At 43.4% G+C, this 26,727-nt stretch overlaps 4 protein-coding genes and 1 long non-coding RNA gene across 7 annotated transcripts; 2 read left to right on the top strand and 3 right to left on the bottom strand.

Moving 5' to 3' along the window:
- The first annotated feature begins 1,936 nt into the window (after positions 1-1,936).
- LOC125016496 (trypsin-3) lies at positions 1,937-3,188 on the top strand. Its single transcript, XM_047599007.1, has 5 exons — positions 1,937-2,033; positions 2,145-2,307; positions 2,395-2,648; positions 2,742-2,878; positions 2,966-3,188. Exons 1-5 carry the CDS (start codon positions 1,994-1,996, stop codon positions 3,113-3,115), a joined length of 744 nt encoding a protein of 247 aa, XP_047454963.1. The 5' UTR covers positions 1,937-1,993; the 3' UTR covers positions 3,116-3,188.
- Positions 3,189-3,273: 85 nt separating this feature from the next.
- Positions 3,274-9,893, bottom strand: si:dkeyp-84f3.9 (zinc finger protein 184). 2 transcript variants are annotated; one of them, XM_047599005.1, is made up of 2 exons: positions 9,799-9,893; positions 3,274-7,734 (listed from the first exon to the last, which is right to left on the bottom strand). In XM_047599005.1, the coding sequence occupies exon 2, from the start codon at positions 7,537-7,539 to the stop codon at positions 4,219-4,221; it is 3,321 nt and encodes a 1,106-aa protein (XP_047454961.1). In that variant the 5' UTR covers positions 7,540-7,734; positions 9,799-9,893; the 3' UTR covers positions 3,274-4,218. The 2 variants fall into 2 exon arrangements, with proteins under 2 accessions (XP_047454961.1, XP_047454960.1); XM_047599004.1 differs by lacking the exon at positions 9,799-9,893 and adding an exon at positions 8,111-9,366.
- LOC125016497 lies at positions 9,387-10,276 on the top strand. The gene is made up of 2 exons (XR_007113694.1): positions 9,387-9,727; positions 10,001-10,276. It is a non-coding gene; the product is annotated as an uncharacterized LOC125016497 (long non-coding RNA).
- A 235-nt stretch (positions 10,277-10,511) lies between these two features.
- On the bottom strand, positions 10,512-13,192 carry LOC125017011 (zinc finger protein 777-like). Its single transcript, XM_047599834.1, has 2 exons — positions 13,014-13,192; positions 10,512-12,500 (listed from the first exon to the last, which is right to left on the bottom strand). Exon 2 carries the CDS (start codon positions 12,476-12,478, stop codon positions 11,015-11,017), a length of 1,464 nt encoding a protein of 487 aa, XP_047455790.1. The 5' UTR covers positions 12,479-12,500; positions 13,014-13,192; the 3' UTR covers positions 10,512-11,014.
- Positions 13,193-14,154: 962 nt separating this feature from the next.
- im:7147486 (zinc finger protein 208) lies at positions 14,155-26,519 on the bottom strand. Of its 2 annotated transcripts, XM_047599206.1 has the most exons (3): positions 26,228-26,519; positions 18,202-18,288; positions 14,155-17,548 (listed from the first exon to the last, which is right to left on the bottom strand). In XM_047599206.1, the coding sequence occupies exon 3, from the start codon at positions 17,503-17,505 to the stop codon at positions 14,503-14,505; it is 3,003 nt and encodes a 1,000-aa protein (XP_047455162.1). In that variant the 5' UTR covers positions 17,506-17,548; positions 18,202-18,288; positions 26,228-26,519; the 3' UTR covers positions 14,155-14,502. The 2 variants fall into 2 exon arrangements, with proteins under 2 accessions (XP_047455162.1, XP_047455163.1); XM_047599207.1 differs by lacking the exon at positions 18,202-18,288.
- Between the last annotated feature and the right edge of the window lie 208 nt (positions 26,520-26,727).

Genomic DNA, 26,727 nt, shown 5'->3' with positions numbered 1-26,727 from the left:
TATCAGTAGCTGAGAGTTGAAGCACATTCATAAATTCTGATATATGGTGTTAGAAAGTTTTCAGTTTTTAATTTTGATCATTATAAGTGGCAACAAAGTGAAAATGTTGTTAAGCAAAGTTGTCAAAAGCCAACCAAAACAAACACTACGGTACCATTCAAAGACAATAACAACACATTTGCACCACATGAAGCTCGCTAGCTAAACAACATTGGTATCCAATGCTAGCTAGCTGCCAATGCTAGCTTTGGCTAAAACTAGAGATAAGACTGGTCGTTGTTTCTTCCTTTGTTAATACCTGTAAATAAAAATCAAGTGGCATTTTTCACATATTTAAATAAAGGAGGAGTTAAATGATGGAAAAGACAAAACAGTTAAATGTTGGCAAACCTACGGAGCTTAACAGATCTGAACGATGTCATCTTTTTCTCTCCAGTGAATTTCATGTATTTGGTGGTTAAGCTAGCATTAACGTTTCGTCCAATACATCTTATAGTCAATTACAAAATAATATTTATTTCTGTATGAAAATATAAAAATTAATCAACACTGAAACAGTTGGACTGTAAATAAAAGTCAAACTAAAGCTAATTTCTTCACTCCAGCTAATAAAAAAGAAAACAACACAGAGTTTGATCATTATGAGTTGCAACAAAGTGAAAATGTTGTTAAGCAAAGTTGTAAAAAGCCAACCAAGACAAACACTACGGCACCATTCAAAGACAATAACAACACATTTGCGCCACATGAAGCTCGCTAGCTAAACAACATTGGTATCCAATGCTAGCTAGCTGCCAATGCTAGCTTTGGCTAAAACTAGAGATAAGGTTAGTTTTTGTTTCTTCCTTTGTTAATACCTGCAAATAAAAATCAAGTGGCATTTTCCACATATTTAAATAAAGGAGGAGTTAAATGATGGAAAAGACAAAACAGTTAAATGTTGGCAAACCTATGTAGTTTAACAGATCTGAAAGACATGTCATATTTTTCTCTCCAGTGAATTTCATGTATTTGGAGGTTAAGCTAGCATTAACTTTTTGTCCCATACATCTTATAGCCATTTGCTAAATAATATTTATTTCTGTATGAAAATATAAAAATTGATCAACACTGAAACAGTTGGACTGTAAATAAAAGTCAAACTAAAGCTAATTTCTTCACTCCAGCTAATAAAAAAGAAAAGAAAACAGTTTGCTAGACGATTATACAAATACAAAGTGCTCTATTTGGATTTTTTCTTTTAAACTTTTGTATACGTTTCATGGCAGGAATTTTAATGGTAACAGACTGACACATGTGCAATTGAAGCATTAATAAAAATGTTAATCTATATTTCCATCAACTTAACTTTTCTGCACTCCCCATTAGCAAAGCATTGAAATCAAGTAATATTGAGCAAAGCTAATCAATATCAGGTAATTCAAAATATAGATGTGTTATGTTCATACTTTCTATACTTTTTGGAATAAATACATTTGTTTATTTATTAAATACAAAGTGCATTTGACTCTCGTGTTAACACTTTGAACACAAATGAGTTTTTTGACACAAATATTTTTTCACTGTGAAGAATCAACCAAAGTCATGACATTGATGTTATAAAACACAAAGATGTGTTCATGAGCTGAAGATCAGTGTCATATGTTACAGATCCATTTATTAAATGTCTTCAACAATGTACTGAGGTAGACTATTTTTTTTTTTTTTTAATTTTAGCTTTAGGATTCAATAAATATCGCACAATATGAAATAATTAATGCAAGTGAATCATGTTCATCTTAATAAATAAATGAAATAAGACTTGCTGAGCTCAGATGTTCATGCTTACACATGTGGTGGGATCTCACTAAAAGACCACCTCAACACGTAAAGAGATAACAGTAAAGAGATAGAAATGGGTGTCCTTGGCCAATCAGATAACAGTGGGATAGGACGGGTTTAAAAGGAGCTGTAATGGAGCTGAGCAGGTACCGAGGCTCGGACACAAACCACCATGAAGGCTTTCATTCTTCTGGCTCTCTTCGCTGTGGCATGTGAGTACGAGTCTTACTTTAATTAACATGAGTTACATTACTAAAATGGTGCATATATGTATTTGAACACTGAGTATAAACTGTTTTCTTGTCATGATCTCAACCCATCAGTTGCCGCTCCCATTGAGGATGAGGATGACAAGATCGTTGGAGGCTATGAGTGCAGGAAGCACTCTGTGGCCTACCAGGCTTCTCTGAACTCTGGCTACCACTTCTGTGGAGGCTCCCTGATCTCCAGCACCTGGGTGGTGTCTGCTGCTCACTGCTACAAATCGTAAGTTCAAAGACATTCTGTGTTTTTCTTTTAAATGAATTCCTTTTTGTGTGTGTTACTTCATTCCTCTCATGTCTCTCTCCGCAGTCGCATCCAGGTCCGTCTTGGTGAGCACAACATTGCCGTCAACGAGGGCACTGAGCAGTTCATCAACTCTGCTAAGGTGATCCGTCACCCCAGATACAGCAGCCGTAACCTGGACAATGACATCATGCTGATCAAGCTGAGCAAGCCCGCCACCCTGAACAGCTACGTCCGCACCGTGTCCCTGCCCTCCAGCTGTGCTGGTGCTGGAACCCGCTGTCTGATCTCTGGATGGGGAAACACCAGGTCCTCTGGAAGTCAGTGAAGCTTTCAGTCACATCTGAAAAAAAACATGGAGTGCATGGTGTGGTATGAATGGTTACAGATTATTTTTTGTACATCCTATATAGGCAGCTACCCTGATCGTCTGATGTGCCTGGATGCCCCCATCCTGAGCGACAGCACCTGCAAGAACTCCTACCCTGGACAGATCACCTCCAACATGTTCTGTGCTGGATTCATCGAGGGAGGCAAGGACTCCTGCCAGGTATGATCTGAACTATACTTCTTTAAGTGGACAAACCACACTTCAGAACACCTGCACTCACACCTCATCTCGTCCTTTCTCTGTCAGGGTGACTCTGGTGGCCCCGTGGTGTGCAATGGTCAGCTGCAGGGTGTGGTGTCCTGGGGTTATGGCTGTGCCCAGAGGAACAAGCCTGGAGTCTACGCCAAGGTCTGCAACTACAACTCCTGGATTCGCAGCACCATGTCCTCCAACTAAAGTGTTACTTCAGCCAGTTGTTTTGAGACAGAAATGTGCATAACTATTTAATAAATAAATAGAAAAAATACTACATTCAGCCATTGGTTTTCTTGCAGAACACTGCACATTCTTTCACATCTCATGTTTCATTCTAAAAAATGACAGACACAACGTAATATGAATAAAAAAGTGACTTTATTAATTTTAAGACAAACTATAGTGTATTATCTACAACAGATCAATGCATCCTTCTTTGAAACACCTTTTGAAATGTTTTTTTGTTTTTTGATTTTAACTTCTTGATAATTCCATTCCATCATAATAAGGATGAAAGTGTTGTCTTATCCAAAAGCAGAGAACAATAATAACATGCTTGGTAAAACAGTTTAAGAATGTGTTTTTGTCACACAATTTCAGAATGAGTCCACAATGTGACAAGCATGAACAAAGGTGACATTCACGTCTGAAAAGTAAATACTGAGTGCTGATACATGTCCTTGCTGAAGACCAAAATGAATTTGAAATCAGTCTTCTGTTGACAGTTTTGACTTTAGGGTATAAAAATATCTGCACCATTTTACCTTAAATGTAGTGGTTATAAATTAAATAAAGGCCTCACGATGAGGTAAAACTGTTTGACCGTTGCTGAACATTCGCCTTTGAACTTAATTAGTTATACCGTTCATCTGTTGGTAAAGTTTCTTTACCCATAAGAACTGCCATAAAGCCAATTATATTATTACAAAAGGCCGCGTAGGTTTAAACATCAATGCACTCAATATAAAAAAAAAAAAACAAATCTTGAGCTGCAGTACACTTTGGCACAATCCATCTGCATCAAACTGGGATGTAGTACCTTCTACTATTTATTCCGTTCATCTTAAAGTGTCAAAAATGGAATTACAGAACCTGGAAGGTCAGTGGTTTCTATCTGAAGCTGCTAACACAAGCACAACAAATTTCAACATACACGGATAAACAAATCTTCCAATTCCTTATACCTTCCTCAAGTTTTCCAGGCGAATATCAACATTTTAATGTTGGTTATTTAAGGGCTACAAACACTGTCCAATGTATTGATGCACATATCCAAAGGCCCACCATGTTTCCATTAAAGGTTTTTACACTTGGCCTCTCGCATGCTCCAAATAATGGTTGAAAAGGTCTGAAATGGTTGGATACGCACTTCCACAAACTGCGCACTTAACACCATCTGAAGACCCTTCGTTTGAAATGCTCGGACTTTTCACAGTTCTTAATGGTGTAACGGATCTTCCAGGTACATTTTTGTATATTCTGTCACAAACTGCCTGTCTTTCTTCACTCAAATGCGCCCTGGGATGTGGACTGGGATGCTGGGAAGAATTACCCAAGTCAGGAGTCGGACTATGTACAACAGGGATCATGGGCACTAGAGATGACTCTTGACTAACTGGGTCTGGATGTTTGGATAAGGCGTTTAGAGGGGAGTCGTTTCCTTCTGGGAAGGTGTAAGACATTTCTATGTCGTGGTCCATGGGAAGACCAAGCATTTTCTTGTTTGCCTGGGTGTTATGATCATCTAAGAATAAATCAAAATCAGAGTCCTTGTGTATGTCTTGATAGGAGGAATGGCAGAGCTGATGGCTGAAGAGCATGTCTAGAGTCTTAAAGCTGTCTCTACACTGGTCACACTGATAAGGCAGGAACACTTTCTTAGGCCTGACTTGAACCCACTGGAACTCCGGGTGCTCGCTCATGTGTTTTTTATAAACCGCAACGAACCGAAAGCCTTTCCCGCACTGAGGACAAGTGAAGCGCCCACGTCTCTGACGGTGGATTCTCTGGTGGTGCCACAGTTTCTGCCAATTTCCGAGCGTCTTGCCACAACAGGCACAGGTGTAACTCTGACCCGGGGAGTGCGTGAGCATGTGGGCTCGGAGCCTGCCCATGTGCCTGAACAGCCGCCCGCAGCTCGGACACAGATATTTCCTGGGGTCGGACCTATTATCTAGCTGGTTTAACTTTGACACGAGGTGCGAGAGATGGTGAGCGGGTATAACGGACTGGAACGGCTTCTTTAAGTTGGCGGGGATTTTCTTGTGGCTCGACTCCGATTGCGTTGCCCTAGTTTCGCAATTTGCGGCCGAGATTGAACCTGAATTGTGTCCCGCAGCCCACCTACCACCGGGCACTATGTACTCGATCAACGACATGGTCTCTTCCTCCTTTATCGGAGCGTTGGAATTATATCTTTCTACTTTGCACTGACTGCGATGGTTGTTAAATTCAGACAGCACACCGAAAAGCTTGTCACAATACAAGCAGCGATAAAGCTTTGCGCCGGTGTGGTCTCTCATGTGGCTGTTGAACTCCTGCAGATGGTCAAAAACGTTCTTGCAGATGTGGCATGTGTAGGTTAGTGAAGGCTTCATGGGTCTGTTGAGTTGTAAATCCTCACCGTTCCCTAGGGGCCTACATGTGTGATTCTTTGCATTGCTATAGTGAGCGAAGGACTTTTCGCAGCGAGTGCAGTTGTAGCGCTTCACGGACCAGTGTGTGAGCTCGTGAACGCGGAGGAAATAGGCTTGACCGAAAGCTTTGCCGCATATGTCGCACTTGTAGGGCTTCTCTCCCGTGTGGACGCGGACATGTCTTATGAGGGCGGACTGAAAGGGGAACGTTTTACCGCAGTACTGGCAAACCTTTTTTTCTTTCTTCACTGGCGCGACTGCTTTATGAAGTTCACGGCTGTTTTCGTAGACGCCTGCTACGCGCCGTCTTTCATAGTTGTTGTTCTTGTCCTCCTGGTGCAGCTCTAGCGCATGCGTCTCCATGTGAGAGGCGTACTCGGCGGAAGAGAATTTAATCTTGCACTGCTGACATTTCTGATACATGTTACTCTTTCTGTGCGTCTTGAGATGGAGGTTTAGGTTTGAGTTCTTGCTAAAACCTTTGCCGCACTCATCGCATTTGAAAGGCCTTTCTCCAGTGTGAATGCGCTGATGAATTACGAATTGAGACAGGAACTTAAATGTACGACCACAGAAACTACATTTCAACAGTGTTTTATTCCCTCTTTTAGTATAAATGATCTCCGCGTCGACATCTGAGCCGACGTTTTTATCCACGTCAACGCAGCTGGTTTCTTCCTTCGTGTCGACGCTTGCTTCGTGCCTCTCTAAAAGATGGTCTTTCTGTAACAAAACATTTTTTATCCTCCTCTTTCTCTTACCGCCTTTCTTGCACCTAAAAGTGTTTCGCTGACGGTTTGGGCTCTCAGATTTAACTGTGGTTTTGGCAGTGCACTGATTGGATTTGGGAATACTTGACTGTGGCACGGGATTTAAATGATCCAGCTCCATCTCTACGTTCTCACTCTTCACAACAGTTTTAGGTGTTTGTTTAGAGCATGTTACTGTATCTGTCATTGAGGGCTCTGCCGCCTGCAACTCTGCATTTGTGATCCCTAAGCAATCAGGGGTTTTTGACTGTGACTCCTCGCTGACATTAATGTCCTTTGACTGCTTTATTTGAGCATAATCAGTCTGAGCAGGACTTACCAAGTCTAAGGTTTTACATCCGTCTGAAAGAACCAAGTCAAGTTCTGGTGGGCAATTATTTTGTGGCAACGTATCACTGTCTTTATGTTGTGTCTGCTGCTCTTGTCCTTCACCACACTGCAGGGAAACCTGGCAGACCTTTTTTCCGTCCGTGTCAGTCTCTTGTTTGTCAGCGTTCAGTTCCACCTGCTTATCTGCATCTGCTCTCCCCACACAATCTCTGTCATTGCTCAACACTAAAGAGGCCTCTTGGGACTCTTCCAGCTGGGACACCTTTGCTGGAATTTGCAGATCAGGGTGCACCTTATGCCTTCTTCTTTTGACACCTTCAAATCTGTCTGTCTTTATACTTCCTACGGGAGTCTGTTCACTTTGCTTGAGGCCTTCCATGCTCGGGGACTTTTCTTCTGAGGGATGCTGCTCCCCTCTACTCCTGAGTCTCCGTGCAGGGCCACTAAAATTCATGGCACGAGTAGAAGACGCTGGAGTCCTGGCAGCAGCAGCCTCAGAAGCTATACTCTGAAAAGCTGTTTTTTTTGGCCGACCTCTTTTTTTTCTTGGCAGCAATGGGGCACCACCTTCTACTTTGTCATCCGGGACAGCACAAACTCCGGACATCACATTATTATGTGAATTACTAATTAAGTGATCATCTGCGGCGTTAGGCGAACCCTCACTGTTGTGGTTTTCTAGACGGGTTGGCAAAGGTATGGTGGTGCTGACCTCCTTGTGTTGAACTGCATCGAGCTCGGCGGTGTCCGGGCCCCTTTTGCCCCCGATCCGCCGCGGCCCCATTTTACGAGGCCTCCCGCGTCTTCTGTGGACCTCCTTGGGCTTCCCTTGATGGTCAGTTGTGGAGCTGCAAAGGCTCCCAGGGGTCATTTGAGACTCTGCTTCCATTTTTACCTGCGCTGACAAGTGTTCACTCAGTCGAGAATTTGTTCCCCCAACTGTTTCCGAGTTGACTCGGCCATCAGACTCCAGGCGCCCAGGCGACTGGGATTCGAGGGCGCCCCGATCCCGCTCTGCTGCTTTCAGTCCGTCTCCCCATCTCGAGTCCAGGTTTTCCTCACTGCGTGTCTTATGTTCAGGAATCTTTGGAAGACAAAAATGTACTATCATTAATTCGTGAATAGTTGTGTTAAAAACACAAAATAAGCTTATTATGCACACAAAAGCATGCTTATTGAAGGAGTAGCAGAAACAAAAGGATGTGGGCCCCCGATTATGAAACACAAAATCTCTCCATCATTTAATCAAGCTTTCTTGACATATATAAACCAATCGCATTAGAATCAAATTGTATAGTTAAATATGCGCATGCATGTACATACATTCAAAGCTGCCATATGGCCTATAAAAGCATAGCATCGTCATTTCAATGCGTCCTTGACTGGTCCGTTTCTAAATTTGGCAGTTCACTGTAACACAGCGCAGATTTTGGGGTCTGTTCGTCTTTCTCACTGGCTACCTGCTTACAGTCCGAAGGGTCATGAATGGGACTGCGAGGATCAGGTGTCACAGAAGTAAATTCAGAGACTGTATTTTGGTCACTGCCTCCTCTGTTGAAGGACATTTTACTCCCCATGTCAAGAGTCTGTGGATTAAACAGCCACAAGGAGGTGTAAGGCAAAAGGCTATCGAAGCGTGGCTTCATTCTACCAGTTTGAAAATTGAAATTGTGTATAAAACATGCCGTGTTGGGTTTTCATAATGACTTGTACCGACTCAGGCGTCTACACTGAACTGCAAATCTCAATCTGGATTGTTGGCCAATTAACACACGCTACTTTGTCATACTGAAAGCCTGATTTCCTAATCAAAACAGTGCAAACAGTTGTATACAAAACTGTTGAGCTTGAGAAGATCCTTCCTGAATGCCTTGGAGCACCCTAAGTTTTCATTAACCCTTTCTATCTTACCCAATATTACACCGCAGTTGAAGAAAGAGTTTCACATAATAAACACATAAATACTCAGCCAAGCTGTTTAGGTACTATATGAAATGAGTTCCAGCACCAAAAGCTATATCACTGCCCACAGATAGCTGGTGTCTATAATCACAAATGGCAAATGATGGGGAAAAATGGGCAAAAGTGAAGGGGGTACAGTTCAAACTATATTAATTTTACAGGGAATATTTAAGTCCACTTATTTAAAACTTTAAATAGTTAAACTGGGAAGCCCAAGCGTATTTTCCCCACTTTTACCTCTAACAACACACTTATTTTACATGACCTGGTGCAAACTATGGGGCTGTAGTTTGTGTGACACTAGGTGTGTATGTACTTGAAGCATGCATTGCACAAAAAAAGAAAAGAACAAGAAAAGCCTAGGCTCTTTTTGACATGCAGTGACCGCTACTGTCTGTGCGCCTTTCTTTTCTCCTGCAGACACACATCACCTGATGGAGACTAATTAGATACATGATCAGCTGCATTTTCATCTAGACTCTTACTTGAACCCATATATGCACGTAACCGTGTCCCCACCGGTTGTATTTTAAGCACATATGACTCCAGCGTGCAGCTACCTGTAATAATCAAAAGCTACAAAAGGATAACCATGTAAGTTAGGCGTTCTCGTTCGGTAGGCCAGACAGATAGCCACGGAAACTCACAGGCCACAAGAACAAAATTCTCCACTGCGGTATCAGCTCATGCGACTTTCGTAGTGGCAAATAACGCGTTTGAAGGCTATTCGTTAAATGTGACGGGTGGTAGTAAACACAAAGCGCTTGCCTGCGTGGGAGAAAGTCGGGACTGGTTTCTGCGTAGCCATACACTGACCGCTGCATCAACTAGCTAGCTCCGGCTAACTAAACCCTGACATAACCTGCCGCTGCGTGGCTGTTTTGTGACTTTTACAGCGGTGCATTGGCCCTGGAGCTCATCTGCCAACGTGGGCCCGGCTTTCTCGTCCTCTCCGAGCAGTTTGCAGGAGTGAGCCGCACGGTGTTCACACACAAAGACGCACGAAAAAGTGGCGAGCACGCCGAGCGAGAGTGGACACTTCAGGTGCAATGGGAAAATTAATCAGAGTTGCAAAAAAAAAAGTAAATGCCACAAACGAGACGTCCCTCGTCAACGTGAGTATCTGTATCAGGCACTGCATTTAAGTCTGGGATGATGGTAAAAAAAAAAAAAAAGCAACACGTACCTTAAATTCAGAGAGGGAGTTTACTACCCATCTTATTCAACTCAGTGCTGTCAGTGTTGTTTAAGCTGAGTGAATCAGTGCCACGTGTACGAACTGTAAATATCTGAAATGGGTATCTGTTTTTAGAATGATTCCTCCTAAAATAAAGAATAGACGATTTCGTTGGTTTGATGTCCATATACAATTTTGGGATTACACACAGAGCAGGTACGTGAACGCCACTTGCACGCCTGTCATGGATGTTTACGTCATCATCAATGGACACGAAGCAGCGCCCCGCTTTGATTTGAGGGAAACGGAGCCCTCTGCTGGAGCCAAACACGACACACCCCGAGCCAATGACTCAGGAAGACAGAGCTGTCATTGACAGAAGATGTACCTCGTTGAGAAGGATGTTCAAAATCTGAATTCCAGATGAATACACAGGATAAATTACAGAAATATTTTGTACTATTAAAAACAGATTGCTGCTCCAGGAGATTCATAATTTCCCCCCCTATTTTTTTTTGTCATCAAACACTCTCATAACTGAACTGTTATGTTCTAATTATACCTTTTATTTTACAATCTTCTGTCATATTCTTAGTTGTCATGAACAATAAAGTGCTATTTATGCATCACAAATGCACTAAATAGCTGCACTCTGCTACAGGTCAAGAGATTGTGCTTGCCAATAATATCAACTGTACAGTACGTTATCATGAACACAGACAGCGGGTTTGAAAATATAGTTTAATACATCATATACTGTATTTGTATGGTCTGACAAAGCTGATAAGAACACGCATGTGGCATATTGTGGCCAACCCCCCCACAGCTTCACAACACACTCTGATCATACTAACCCATTAACAAAACAAAAACTATTTTACAGTACCTGGTTATCCCACCAAATATGGTTAAACCATGCCCACACATTTCAATAATTAACTGTACTGACTTAAATTCTCTATACCCACTGCAAGGACAACAACATCATACTCCAGGGAAGGCAAGATTTACTTTAAAAAAATTCATCTTAAATAGACGCATGTTTGTCGTAACTAATAATTCTAAGCATCCCTATCTTTTCAGTTGTTTGGAAAAAGCCAGCAGGCACTGCGTCCCTGTGTAATGAAGCAGATGCCATTCAACAAGGAGACTGCCGCCTCTATGCATTTGGTCCATAACCTGCATCACATGTGACATGCAAGCTAGATGTGGCTCCCTACTCTTGTCAAGTCTTGATGGGGACAGATGAGGTTACTTGGTAAATAACCTCAGCAGGTTTTTCTGGTCCATTTTCAACAATGTAACAATCATCATCATCGCCATCATCATCCACTCCTGTTTTATCACGGACGGGACCCACCCCCTGCCCTCTGTCCAGACCAAGAGACATGACACGGTTCTTATTTATACCCAAAGAAGGGGGAACCCCAAGTTTTATCTGACCATTCATTTGAGCAAGATTTGGACGTGCCACTGGTGTCATCCTCTGAAGTTTGCAATGCTGTCTGCCACCTCGCCTGTGCTGAGCCATGAACTCTCGTGCCATGATGCACTTGTGTCTTTGAAGCATCTGAGGTGTTTCAAAAGAAATATGACAGACTCGGCATGTAACTTCATTAGATGCAGATGATGTCTCGGTAGGTTTGCCCAGTACGGCCGATGCAGAGTTTATGGGAGTGTATACAGAAGCATTGAGAGGAAACATGTGTTTGTTGTATGTTGTGAGATTCTGATCTTTCAACTGCAGGGTGGATGTGACAGGGCGCACTTGACTCCCTTTACCGGCTGCACTATGCTTCTGGCTTTTCCACTGAAGAGAGGAAGACAAAGGGAGCCCCTGGGGTCTTGCGATCCTGTTGATACTGACTTCATTTGGTGCCTTGAAACCCGGTGGTTTCGCAGTGATAAGTTTCAATTTGGTCACATTGTGTGGCGAGTTACAAATATGGAAGCGAGGCACTAGCTTCTTGCTGGAAAGCAGCAACCCACATCCTATACAGCCAGAAATTTTATCTGTGACATGGGAGCTGTGGTGTGAGACGAGGGAGGCTTTCGTCATAAAACCCTGCCCACATTTACCACAAGTGTAAGGCCTTTTCTTGCTAAACATGCGTACAGTCTGCACCAATACAACAGGTTGATAAAGTGTCCACAGATCCACTGTTGGCGCGCCAACACTTGCAAAAATATTCTGCATTTCTGTTGATGAGGGGATGGGATTTGGGAGCAACCCAGGGACTTGTGAAATCGGCCCTGGCTGCATGGTTCCTTGTAGGGCAGACTTCACTGGCAATGAAACTGATGTCATGTTAGGCAATTTGGGCATCTTCCAGACAACATCACCTTGCCTTAATCTTTTCAACTTCTCCTCCTCTTCTCTGCACCTCTCAATTCTGCGCTTCCTTATTGTCTCATGATCAAGCACTTGATGCCCCGGTTCGTGTTTAGTGCTGTGCTCCAGCATGTCCTTGTATTCTGCAAACTCGGTTCCACAGGAGCAGATGAAACTAGCACAGGTACACACATGTTCCTCCAGACACTTCTGAGTTGCAAATATCTGATCACAGCTGAAGCAAATCCGTCTGTCGTTCATCAAGTTCGAGCTTGAGACTCCCTTCACGATATTTTCCCGTCTGTGCCTCATGCTCTCCATGATCCGGCTGGGCATGGGTGTGTGCAAGGTTGACATGGAGCTCACTGCCGCAACGTAACTGCAAATTGAACAGGATTTGTAATTAATGCAACCACAAAGAGCATATAAGTGAATCTGGAAAATGTTATAAGCAATATGTACTTGTGAACAACACTGGGCGGAAAGATGCCATTATGCTAGCAGCTACCTGGCGAAAATGAACAGTTTGATAAGCTATCGGGTGTATTATTCAAGGTTAATGCTGCCGTTGAACTTATTAGGTGTTTTGATTGTCTCTCAAAGCAAATTCAAACTTCTGACTAGCTAAATAACTCTTACCCAATAATTTACTATACTCTCGGTGGGCTGTGAAATACAAGCCGCAGGATCATCCAAGCGAATTATATTGTTGCTCATCAACTATAAAAAATCATAACCACATATATTTACAGTTATATTTATGGGGGAATGGCATCAGCCAGTCACGCTTCACCATGTACAACATTATTTTGGGAAACGCGCGCTTCACTCGCTCCAATCTACAATGCTAACGTTAGCCTCAACTAGCTCACAAACCACATCGTCAGCTTACCTTCACAAGAAAATCAGTGTGGCGTCGTATTAACAGTTTGACACCTCCTTAGGGAACACTAAAAATGTGTCCATTGTCAATTCGTGAAACATTCACAGTCGGGTTCACACGCCGGTGTTTAGTATGAGCACATAGCTGTTAGCTTGTTAGCCCCACCAAAAGACAAGAGAAGGAAAAAAAAAAAAAAAAAAAAAAAAAAACCTTTTTCTTCTTCTGTTGGTGTATTGTGATTGCTGGCAAACAGCGCCACAGTAGCGCCCCTCCCCCTTGTGGCCTGGAGTATGAACAGCAACATTTCTTCTACAGATAGTTGAAGAGTCAGTGGTAGCACTTAAATAATAATAATATATATAAGTAATATCTTGTAAAAATAAATAAATAAATAAATAAAAAAAAATAATAGAAAATAGCCGAAGCAAAAACCATATGAACATATTTACCAAAATAGTGTAGAAAAACAGTGCCTGAGGCGATCCGGCTGTTGCATGGCAACAGTGGCGTGGATCTGGTCCGCCGAGGAAGCGAAGTAAACTCCAACACCCAGGGGCCTGTCTCCATCCATCCGCAGTCTACGCACTGTGGTCCGGGAAGTCCGCACGCAATCACGATGCTCACGGCTCACTCCCATCTCGACTGCCAAAGACCCCACGCTCCCCCAGGAGCACAGATGGCACCGCCGGTCTTAACCTCCTTCTCCGCTCTTTCACTTTGGCTCCGGCTCGACATACCGGCGCTTCTTCCGAAGTTCAACGGGAAACTCAGGCCTTTCTCCGGGTAGAGTCTATGCGTTACACGGACCATCCGTGTGCATTTTTATTGTTGACCATGAAATGTTAATCTCAAATAAAGAAAATCACAGTATAACTTTTTTTTTTTTCTTAGATTTGCATCTTCAGACAGCGGCTGATAAACTTAATGAACTGTAGTGTACATGCACTATTCTTAAGACTGTTCACAAGAATTTATTAACATAGCATTACATACTTTTATTCACCGCCATTATTAAGTCTACATTTGAGACACATAAATCTTAATCGGTTGTGATCCACTGATAACATTTTCATAAAACGTGATCTTTAAATAATGTAAATAGTTTCTTCTTTCAATCCTATAAGTAAGATATTGAATCCAACACGACAAATTGTTTCACACACTGGTATTTTTATTAACACCAATAACAACAAGCTACACCACCAATTCCGTGATAAAAGTGCAACTACCAAATACTAATAATCCTGTAGAGCCTAATGAAGATAATATGAAGATTACTGTAACTAAAACCTACAGTATAATAAAAGCTGCTGTTTTCTTTTTACAGTGCCAAGTTAACATGAAACGTAAAAGTTGCTTAAATATTTCATGTAGCTGTACAATGTCAAAGTAACTTCAGCAAAGTTACACTAAAAGATGTCAGATATGAAAAAAAAAGTGTAATAAAATTAGTTATTTTCGTATTTGCACCACTTTTGTACTTCTGCTGGGAAATGAGCTATTCTTGTGTTTTTGGCTGTGTGTCTCCAGCCATGATTCGATGAATCCTCCTGCGGTGGTTTTTGAGCGATTTAAGGTTTGGGTATGTGCCCTGACAGACATCGCAGGAAAATGATTCAGACTGTTTGTGCGTAAGCAGGTGTTTCTGCAAACTGTCCACGGTACCAAACCAGCGAAGACAAACAGGACAACGAACGGGCTTGATGGCAGGCTTGCAAGCTCCACTCCTCTGGTGAAATATCAGACTAATAGCGTTGGGGAAGTCAGAGTTACAGTGGGAGCAGTGGTACGTTTTGGGTGGATTTGTGATCAGATTTGTTACCCGTCCACCTTTGCATCGATTCCAGGATATGTGCCTTCGAAGGGAACAGCGGGTCGCAAAAGTGTTCCCGCAACGTGTGCATACAATGCGCTGCTGCTTTTTTGTTAGACTTATTAGTGGCTCTGGGTTTGGTTGTTTCTGTGGAGACTGATGCCCTGATGGTGATGGGGATTTTGATGGTGGTGGTGGTGGTGGTGGTGGCGCCTGCTGCTGTTGAAATCGCAGTAGTAGAGGCTGGGATCGCTGTGGCTGTAGTCCCTTCAGCAGCTGGTGATGAGGATGCATATGGATCTGCAGATGAACCTCGTAGTCCGCCCAAGAATTAACAGTCTCCCCGCAAGTCGGACATGTGTACGATTCTTGCGCATGCTTCTGCAGATGCTCCAGGAGTAACCTCGGGGACGTAAATCCAACCCCACACTCACATGTCACTCTTCTTGGCAGCACAGAGGGTAGTGACATGATGCCCCAATTGCCTCCGTCGTCTTCCTTTGTTTGACAGTCCGTAGTTGCAGTGCCTGGCATGCTCGGCTGCGCGGTCACTCTTTCAACATCTGACACCGTTCGTCGAAACTGACATTTCTTTCTGTGAGCCATCATGTTATCTTTGCGGTTAAAGGTTTTCCCGCATACATAACAGGCAAACAGTTTTTCCATACAGTTTGCATTGAGCGTAGTGGCGCTCTGACTGACACTCTGTGTCACAATGCCCAGTGCACGTGGCCTAAACCCACAAAGTCTCAGATGGCGTCTCAAAGTAGATGCTCGACTATAGGTTTTCTGACACCTATTACAAGGGTAACGTCGAACGCCGTCTCTGACAAAATAGCGGAGGCCTTGGGGTGCCAGTTCTACATGTTCGACTGACATCGATGTCTTCATTTCTTCGTCCTCGCCAGCTTCCTCTGTGGAATGAATCGCCTCCATTTCATCATCCAAGGGCATTGTCCACTGCCCTTCATTAGCGTCTTCATGGCTGGGTGATTCTGCGCCCCAGCTGTTTTCTTCTCCCTGCTGGAGTGAAATCCCACACAGAGAAGGATCCTTGGGGTTTTCCATCAAGGAAGATTTGGGGCTGAATGGGGAGAAGTGTTTTGCAGGTTGAGCCCAGGCCAAATGTGAAACTGCAGAGGCATCCGAGCTTGGAGAGGTCACCTCTACCTTGATGTGATCAGTGCCCACAGCAATACTCTTCTGAGCTGCAGCATGAACGCCGTCTATATCAGTTCTGGCATTACTGTTCGACCTGTGTAATAGCATTTTCTGAACTAAGGGAGTAGTCTGCCGAGAGAGGACTGACACTGGACCATGACACTTGTGGTTTTTGAGGTTCCACCTGCGTGCATAGCTGTGCTTGCACAATGGACAAAAGAAAACTTTTCTTTTACTGTTGAGACTATGAAATGGCATTATTTTGGGGGCAAAAGGAAACTTGCTTTTTAAAGGGTTTGATGGCTGTATAGACTTGTTTCCTAATGCCGAACATACATGATTATCAGGCAAGGGCATCCACCCAATAATCAGCTGTTTGCAGCGACGGCAACATTTAATCCTCTCTTTTTTGTGCAAAAAATGATGCTCAGTCAATCTGTTCAAGTTCTGAAAGACCCTACGGCAGCGGCCACATTGATATTTCCCGTATGCACCCTTACCACTAGGATCCAGGAGCTTTTGGCGCGTCTCGAGGACCACAACGGGCGATAGAGTCTTAGTTAGAGAGACAACCTTTTTCTTACTGGACTCCAGTATTCTGCTAATGGACGGAGCTTTTGTTTTTATGCCAGGTTTCGTGAGCAGTCGCCTCAGCTGCACAATAGAGTGATCGTTGACCGGTGACACCTTCGATTTTGCTCCTGCGGTTATATCAACAGGCACAACTTCCTGCTTGGGGACGACCGTGTTTTCGTTGCGATTCTGAGACTGAGGAAGCGGAAAACGTTTCATGTAAGCTGATGCCAGCAGCTTCATCAGGGTGTTCTTCTGGGGCAAATTCCCTCTCTCTTCGCTGCTATTAACAGAATAGTTTTTTTCCTGGAAATGCATGTTCTCTACAGTCTCTTGTATTTGCTCTGCTGCGGTCGACATGTGCTGAAGTTGCTTCTCACCGTCATCTCGAGGGGGTGTACACTGGCCTTGAGGGCTGGTTACCATGGCAACCCCATCCTCCAGGCCTACATCTGCTTTGTGAGCTGTTAATATGGGCAATTCAGCAGCAGGGGACTTGGAGGTAGAAGGGCAGCTGAGAACTAAACCTGACTGGGTTTCAGGAGTGCACGACGCATGTTGGGTGGGAAAATCCTTATCACAGCTAGATCTCACGGGGAGATTATTATTCAAAGGCTGCAGTAACTGCATTTGAGAGGTATGTGAACGTTTATGCTCCAACATCTGACCAAAGTCCTGAAATTCCTCTCCACAATCACAAATGTAGAAGGACGGTGAAGGGCTCTCAGGCAGGAGCGGTGGGTTCGGGCGCGCGCTGGAGGAGTCCGTACTTACAAACAGCTTTTCATTCGAGCCGTTGTTAGTCTGTAACGGAGGGGAGGCGGAGGCCTTGGAGAAAGCACTTGCATGGGTTGCCTGGTGGACCAGCAGGGAGGCCAGTCCATTGAAGGTGGCTGAACATGCCACACAGCGGTACACTTTGGTAGATGACGCAGTTCCTTGTAATCCGAGCATCAGGGCAGCCAAACATACACTTCTTGTCAGGCAGGATGAATTTCTGTAAATCACACACAACATAGACAAAATGTCACAATTACAAATAACATTTTCAAGACATTTTTCAAATACAGATAAATCCTTTTAATAATGTGTGTGCGTGTGTGTGTGTGTACACCAACAGGATTTCCTTATTCATCCTAATGTTTATATGAGATTCTGCTGCTAAGTGTGCCTCTTTGTGGTTTCATAAATATAGATGCATTAGAAAAATAATTCGAACATGAGGACACTAGAATAATAGTGTGGTAGCAGGTTGTGGTTTTGCCTTGCTGCAGGGGAGATTAGGACAGACTGGCTCAGGGAGAAGTGCCAGGGAGAGTTCTTTGGCACGGAGTGTTAAGCGTGGCCTCTCATGAAGAACAGCGCCAGATCCTAGAAATTCTGCCAGAGAGCTTAAAACACCTTGAGGCCCGAGGCGTGTCCGCCTGAGCAGAATTACTAAAAGAATACTGTTCATGTTGTGGGGTGTGTGTGGTGGTGGTGTAGGTTTTCCATGTGATGAACAAAATAAAATTGCATGTGGCACCAATCCTGTCTCCAGGATCCTGTCTGTGCTGAGGAAGAACCTATGGATAACAGCAGCTTCCACATGTAAAAGTGATGAAAATAAAAACCTGTGCATTCCTGTCTTGCATTGAGCGGTGTACATACCATGCAGCATTAACGTAAAGAATCCTGCTCAGGTTGGTAAGCCATTGTAGGTCTGGCGAGCCTTCTGGCAGATTTTCTGGCACTCTACTGTGTTACAGAGAGAGAGAAGGCTGATTAGACTGTGCACAACAGCTGTGCCAATCAGCTCACCCTGGAACTGTTCCGTGAACCAGTCAGCACCGCCTCTTCTCCTGCAGCTGGGCAGAACCACAGCCCCACTACCACAGTAGCTCTGCCACGGGATGGACCTGCTGCGACAAGGCCTCGTCAGGTCTTATTTAAAGGGACAGAGCTGCAGCCAGACGTGGTCAGCGAATCCAGCAAGTCACTCTGCAGAAATGGAATCCAAACCAGCAGATGCAGATTTAAGCTCCACTTCCACTGGCATGATCAGGTGCATTTGCACTTAATCCTCACGACGGTGAAAAAAGAAATAAAAAACATTACAAAAAAAAATTGTGCACACCGGAGATGCTGTGATCGTGCCTCTGAGCAGAGCCACACCACAACTGTCTGAACCAAGCTGCATTAGTTTTAAAACACACTTTTCTGTTGACAGTTTGTAATCACTCTTCCAGTATGTGTATCACTCCAGCTTGCTCTGTAACTTGTACTAGTATGAGGAGGAACAACGACACCGATCAGGCATAACATAATGAATACCTAGTATTGTGCACTAATTATGGCCAAAAAAGGCGCCACTTAAATTTAACTAAGCAAATAGGTAACCACATCCTGTGGTCATGGAAAATATTTTAGTCTGTTTGAGTTGGGTCAAATCATTTGCCTGTATCAACTTAAAATTGGGTTAAGAACTGTCCAACACATTATTAAAAACTGGAAGGATAGTGGGTACCATCGTCTTTAAGGAAAAAATGTGGTCGGACAAAAAAAAAAAATCCTGATTGATCGTGATCAGCAATCACTTATATGTTTGGTGAAAAAACATTGAAGAAAAACAACAGTAGAACTCAGAGCTATGTGGCTATGAGATAACAGTGAAAGTAAGAGCATTTCCACATGTGCAATGCGAAGGTAACGCAGGGGATTAGAAACAGCTGTGCAGCCTAAAGAAAACCACTAATCAATGAGGCTAACTGGGGAAAAGGCTTCAATTTGCTGGAGCATAAAGATTAGACTCTGGAGCAATGGAAGAAGGTTATGTGGTCTAATGAGTTCAGATTTACCCTGATCTAGGGTGATGGCGCATCAGGGTAAGAAGAGAGGCAGATGAAGTGACGCCCCCATCAAACCCAGTGTCTATTGTATTAGCCTGTGGAGGCAGCGCTATGATCTGGGGTAGCTGAAGTTGCTCATATAATATTCTAATATACTGAATGACCAGGTTATTCCACAAATGCATTTTGCTTCCCTGATGGCACGGATATATTCCAAGATGACAAAGTCAGGATTCATCGGGCTCAAATTGTGTGTTTAGGGAGCATGAGGCATATTTTCACACATGGACTGGCCACCACAGAGTCCAGACCTTAACTCCTTTGAGAATCTTTGGGATGTGAGATCTTGGTGAAAAATTTGCACAACACTTGCAAAAATTCAGGGATTTTTTTTTTAGGATTGTAGATGCAGTGGTCGGCCAAGGAAACTTAGTTCAGCAGATGAAAAACACATCAAGCTTATTTCCCTTCGAAATGGGAAGATGTCCAGCAGTGCCATCGACTCAGAACTGGCAGAAACCAGTGGGAACCAGGCACACTCATCTGCTGTCTGCAGAAGTCTGGCCAGAAGTGGTCTTCATGGAAGAGCTGTAGCCAAAAATCCATACCCCTGACATGGAAACAAGGCCAAGCTACTCAACTACGTACAAAAACGTAGGAACTGGGGCGCAGAAAAATGGCAGCAGGCGCCGTGGACTGATGAGTAAAAATTTGAAATATTTGGCTGTAGCAGAAGGCAGTTTGTTCACCAGAGGGCTGGATTTGTCATCTGCTGCACTGAGTTTCCTTGGCCGACCACTGCCTCTGCGATCCTCGACGTTGCCTGTTTCGCTGTGCTTTTTCAAAAGCGCTTGAACAGCAGGTCTTCAAACACCAGTCTGCTTTGTCTGGGAGAGACCTTGCTGATGCAGTATAACAACCTTGAGTCTTGTTGCTGTGCTCAGTCTTGCCATAGTGAAAGTGTCTTCCACAACCACACATTGGTAGCCGAGTTGGGCTGTTCCCCACCCAGTTTGAAGCCTCCTACGCAGTTGTTTCTGGTTCAGTTAACGACAATGTTTCAGCCTACATGTGATATTGATGAGCGACAGCACCCGTTTGATATAATTGGCGGATCAAACACATGACTACAATTCTGCAAAACCCCTGACTTTCTGCAAGTGTACCAATAAGAACTGATGCTGGTTTGAAGGTAAGAGAAAGTAAGGCCTAGTGTTGATGTGATTTAGATTTTTCTTTTGTTTGCTTACTTTTTATTTTGTAAATTGATAAAAATAAGCAATCATTACTTATATTTCTGAAAGCATTCTTGGTTTATAGAAATTTTTTCACACCTTACTTAAACTTTTGCACAGTCGTGTATATAGCACTGACATCTTTATTCTGATGACCAATGTGTTATTTTATGTTTCTATATGTACACCAACAAAATATAAATAGTAAAATTTGAAAGTTATTATCCAGTCAGTGTTCTTTTAGTACTGATGCAGTACTAAGACTTTGTAATGGAGGATTCACCCACAAATTGGCACAAATTGGCACAAATTGGGTGGGAGGGGGGGGGATCTTGCAGGAGTGAATCTTAAATCTGTGTCAAGGCATGCTACGTTGTGAACTTAGCACAAAAAGCAAGGAAATTTGAGATTGAGATTCTCCTGTCCCCCTTCAAAGACCAGGAGGTGTTTGTCTCTGAGGGAACCTGGGCAAACAAACGGTGTCAAAGTCCTCCTTGAACTCTGTCGCTACTATCCCACATGGCCAGTTTCAAGATTCCTTAAAACCACCATTTTCCTTGATTTGACCCAGACTGGTGGATCTAAAACCTCAACGTATATATATGGGTCAAATTTGGTTTTTAGAATACATTAATTTGCAGCATCTGTTCAAAAACATAAAATAATAATAATACATAGGCTATTTAAACATTCTAAACTATCTGTAGTTTATAATTTGGTATAGACACTTTCTAGGAGGGAATTTTTGTTCTGGGTCAAAATTTACCCAGACCATACAAAATGTAGTGCACAGGTAAGTACACCACCTATTCACCTGTTATATAAGATAAAAGGTGCAGAAAACAAATTAGTAAGTCAACATTGAAGAAACTCACAAATCTGGAATGTCGACCAAACTATCTAACTAACTAGAATATAAGGGGTTAGAAAACGTGCGACAGATAGCGATGTGATCCAACTTTTCAATTGCAGTGCATAATTCGACAGCTTTACGATCCTGAAAAGCAAGCAAAATTGGATGCATTGTAGAAAACTGATCTTTCAGCTCTGACTGGGGGTCACTGGATCTCCATGACTAAATCTAATTACGTCGGTGGCACCACACACATTGCCGAAGTCACAGCTGGGTCATAGTCTTTTGCCCTGACTGTGCAGAACACAAACACCAAACACCACCGTTATGCTGACAACTGCGCTGACCCGTTTGTCTCGGTGGCAGAGGAATGGGGGAATTCAACGAAAGGTCACCACAATTGGAACAGTACACAAACCATGATGGCTGCAGCAAGACGCCTCCCAATGCCTTGTGTTGCTCACGTCTTGCAAAGAACAATCCCCGTTAGCCTTGCGGATAGTGGCTTCAGTGAAGCATTGGCAAAATGTCGCAAGATAGCGGGTCGCTTGAAACACAACCCTGCTAATACCAGGAAAAGAAAGCAAAAGGGCCACTCATACAGGATGTTTTCACAAGGTGGAATTCAACACTGGATGTGATCTCTCATCAACTAAAGAACTTTAGACAGAAAAAAGCACAAGCTAGTCACATTAAGTCCATCAGAGCTGGTGAAATGATAATAATCTATTCTTAATGGGATTTGTTGTTACTGTTCATTAAAAAAAACTCGATGGTTGACAGTTATTTTGTAAACTAACAACTTTTGTTTCCTGAAGTGTCTACTGCAGATTAGCGATTGAGATCCTTAGTGGAGTTGGTGGTTTTACCTGCTCTCTGCACCACTTCATGAAGGTCTCCGATAATGACTCAAACTACACTGTGAAATTCAAGACTGTATTCACAAAGGACTTATCCTGACATGTAGCTACGCTCCACCATGAATGGCTCAAGATGGCTACTGTGCTCTACCCACGCTTTAAGGATTTAAAGTGTCTTGCATGAGAGAGTGCGAAGTGGTTTGGACGAGCCTCGAGGCCCTGTGGCAGGACCAGTGTAAATACACCACCACACAAGAGCCAGCAAAAGAAAAATAGCCTCCTTCTCTCTTCATTGTCTTCAGACCCTGATTCATTTGTACAGAGCAGAATCCGCCATCAGCGAGACAGACTGCCCACTGCAGTGGTGCTTTAGTCGAGCAAGCGTCCACCCACAGCTGCTGGTCCTGGCCCGCAAGTATCTGGTTAGCCCTGCCACTCCCGCCCCATGTGAGAGGCTGTTCTTGCCTGCAGGTCACATAGTAACATAAAAGAGAGCTGCCTTGAGCTCTGAAAAGGTGCAAAGGCTAGTTTGTCTAAGCAACTGGCTGAAAGAGAAGGAAATGGGCATGGAGGTATGCGAGGTCAATGGGTTTGTTATTTTTTGGTGCTAAAATGTTGATCTAACTGTTTTAGCCTAATGAACAAAATCATTTGTGCTGAGGGCACTTGAAGTTCAAAAGAGATTTAAGCCTGCCATTGATATTTCCGGCCGTTTTGCCACAAGAAGAAAGAAGCAGAAATTGCACTTTATGTTGCTTTTTTTGTATATTTATTTTTCACTATTTAAGGTTAATACTGTTCTGAAACTAACTTTAGATCTGTTCAGTTTTGGCCAGGGATATTTTCTATTTTTTTTCTACTGTTTTGAATTGAAATGCAATTAAATGCATTGTCCATTCATGTCGCCGTCTATTTTTTGATTTAGTGGTCAACTAAAATCCCTTTAAATTAATAAACGGAGGTAAATATTGTAAAGCCTCTATGGTAAAGTCTCTAATTAAAGATATATATATATATATATATATATATATACACACATATACTATATATTACAAAGTCTTACAGAAGTTTACATCTTTGCTGCATACAGTATATGCACAGCCACAGACCATCACACTACCACCACCACATTTTACTGCTGGTATGATGTTCTTTTTCTGAAATGCACTGTTACTTTTACGCCAGATATAATGGGACACACACCAGTCCACAGAGTATTTTCCCCAAATGTCTTGGGGACCATCAAGATGTTTTCTGGTAATACTGAGACGAGCCTTTATGTTCTTTCTGCTCAGCAGTGGTTTTCATCTTGGAGCTCTGCCATGCTAGTCATTTTTACTCAGTCTCTTTCTTATGGAGGAGTCATGAACACTGACCTTAACTGAGGCGAGTGAGACCTGCAGTTCTTTGGATGTTGTTGCGGGGTCTTTAGTGACCTCTTGGATGAGTCATCATTACTCTTGGGGTAATTTTGTTCGGCTGGTCACTCCTGGGAGGGTTCGCCACTGTTCCATGTTTTCTCCATTTGCGGATAATGGCTCTCACTGTGGTTCGCTGGAGTCCCAAAGCTTTAAAAATGACTTTATAACCTTTTCCAGACTGATTTGTACCTGAATTTCTTCGGATCTTGGCATGATGTCTAGCTTTTGGGGATCTTTTGGTCTACTTTGTCAGGCAGGTCCTATTTAAATGATTCTTGATTGAGAACAAGTGTGGCAGAAATCAGGCCTGGGTGTGGCTAGGGAAATTAACATGGGGGTGAAAACACTTTTTCACATAGGGCCATGTAGGTTTGGCTTTTTTTCTGCCTTAATATAATTCCTCATCTAAAAACTGCATTATGTGTTTACTTGTGTTATCTTTGTCCTATATTTAAATATGTTTGATAATCGGAAATATTCAGGAGTGACAAACATGCAACATGTATGATGTCTGTCATCTATTCATAATCATTCCATAATGTTAAATTAATCATGCCATAAATACAGCGTGAAGCTTAGCCAACACTAACGCTTTTGTTAAAAAAACACACTACAGTAACGTAACTCCGTCGTTACCTACTGTCAGTTCAGTTCAGAATCAACATTCACTACTTTGACCTTTGAACATGAACTTTGAACTTTTAACATTACAACTAACAACTCTGATGACATTAGCATCATTATTTAAAGTGAGTACACATATCCACTGACAGGGTCCCACAGCTTTCCATCTTTGTCCACCAGAGAAAATCTAAAGAGCTTGAAGAACGATACACAATGCCGTAAATTCTCCTTTGTTTTCATCCATAAGGGGGAATGACCTTTTTCAGTGACATAGGGTTACTGTCTTCCATCGTTTGTCAGCACGAATACATCATATAATAAACAACTAGAGTAGTTCACGTGACAGATCGGCATTTCAAACAACAACAAGATGAATAGTTCAGCTTTTCTAATCTCGTATGTAATGTGGGCGCTACTTGTGGTGCAGATAAGATGCACGCTATCCCTTCTACTGGTTCTCTTTATCTTCTTCTTCTGCGACTGCCTTTCCTGGATGTTTTTGTTTCGGGGGGGGGGGGGTCAGACGCCAGCGTAATGCTCATGGAGCATGTGCACATGCATTAACTCTGATTAAGGTGACAATCAGTTTCCAATCGCACTATCTGGGTGTCTCAGTCGGATAAAGACAACTCCAATATTAGTCAGAGCATCGACTTTATATGCACTTAAGTTGTTCAGTCAGATCTGGATTAAAGCAATAATTCATGCGCATTCAAACATACTGAAAGTCGTTAGTGGGGGCCTTTGTGTCCCAGGAGTTGAGGGGAAGGGCCTCTGTGGAACAGGATTGTCCAGTGCATCCCACAAATACTTGATCAGTTCAGGATCTAGTGAATTTGGAGCCAGGGTCATCATCTTGTGCCATTTTTCCATGCTTTTTTTTTTTTGCCGTTCCTAAACCGTTTTTGTGTGTGTGCCTGTGTTAAGCTGCTGCCATCAGTGAGTGTCATTGCTATGAGGTGGGGGTGCTTGCACTGGTCTAAGCGGTTGGTACATGTGTAAGTAACATCCACATGAACACCAGGTAGCAGAACACTATATTGTCACAAGACGGTCAATGTTATTTACTTCCCCTGTCAGTGGTTTTAATGTTGTGGCTGATTGGTGTATATCCATTCAGATCCCCCAGGTAACACAAGCGATAACGAAAGGGCGCGTGTTTTTTTTTTTTTTTTTTAATTTTTGACTTGGCTTTAATTAAGAACTTTAATCGTTTTTGCTGCACCACATGAGTAAAGCAGCGTTGCGGTCTTTGAAGATGGGAGTCATTTGGGGGCAAGTTTGGGCTCCGTGAACTGTTCAAGACACCTGATGAAAAATTCAAATCCAATTTAAAAAGCACTGGCTTCAACCTGTGGATACTGAACATCGGTGGTCCCTCAATTCTCGCCTTGCATTATCTGACAAAGAGCTCAGTGACAAACATACAACACAACGAGGAGCGATGCTGGAAGGAGAAATCAGTCACCACCAGATTAAAGGAGTGCGGTAGCTCGCCAATACTGGCCACAATGAAAACCAACACAGCGATACTGATACACTTAAGGTTACCGTCACATATAATCTCCTTCACCCTTCCAGTCCTGGGCTACGGAGGTGCTCGTGTAGGTTTGTCTGCCATGTTTTTTTTTAATGTTTTTTTTTTTTAGTCTCTTCATTTGCCTCTTCCATGCACAGACTACGAGGCTACCTGGAGCACCTCAGAGGGGCTGCTAGTGAAAGCTCACCAGCGTGGGATGGTCCGCCACGTTCCCGAGGAAGGCCGGAGAAAGGAGTAGCAGCGAGCTACAGCTACCGCGACCCACGAAGCTGCAGCTGCACAGCAACCGCCCCGAGTCTATCTTCACGTACTCACCAGCACACAGGAGCGCCGACGCTTTCCTTCCTACGGGGACCCACGGCGGCTGAGGCCGGCCCGGCGGAGATCCGTCCGTGCTCCGTCCGTGCTCTGTCCGTGCAGAGGCAGACAAAAACTCTCCGGGGAAGCGCAGGTCCGCCGGGCTCTGTGGCGAATAAATAATTGTGATGTTGTGCCAGGAAGTGGAGCAGTGAGCTGAGAGGGAGCTGCAGCTGCACCAGGCGCGCAACGGGTCACACGGCGCATGCGCAGTTGACGAGGACCCTCAAGCACATCCCGCCCGCCCGCCCGGTCACCGGGTCCGTCTCAAGGGGCCGCTGTTGATGGTGCTCAGTCTCATGAAACGCCGCTGAAAAATTTATATCCAGCGCGTTCCCTTTTGTATTTATTTTATCCATTGTGCGTAAAGTAATCTCTGCACCATACTGATTCAGCTCCACTCCCACAGTGCACCCTACAGGACTACTCTCGTACCCTTCTCCAGGGGCGTCAAACTC

This window comes from Mugil cephalus, chromosome 11 (genome assembly GCF_022458985.1).
Source record: "Mugil cephalus isolate CIBA_MC_2020 chromosome 11, CIBA_Mcephalus_1.1, whole genome shotgun sequence".
Taxonomy (NCBI): domain Eukaryota; kingdom Metazoa; phylum Chordata; class Actinopteri; order Mugiliformes; family Mugilidae; genus Mugil; species Mugil cephalus.
Note: the sequence above shows the minus strand (reverse complement) of the source record. Positions and strands in the feature narration are given on the sequence as shown.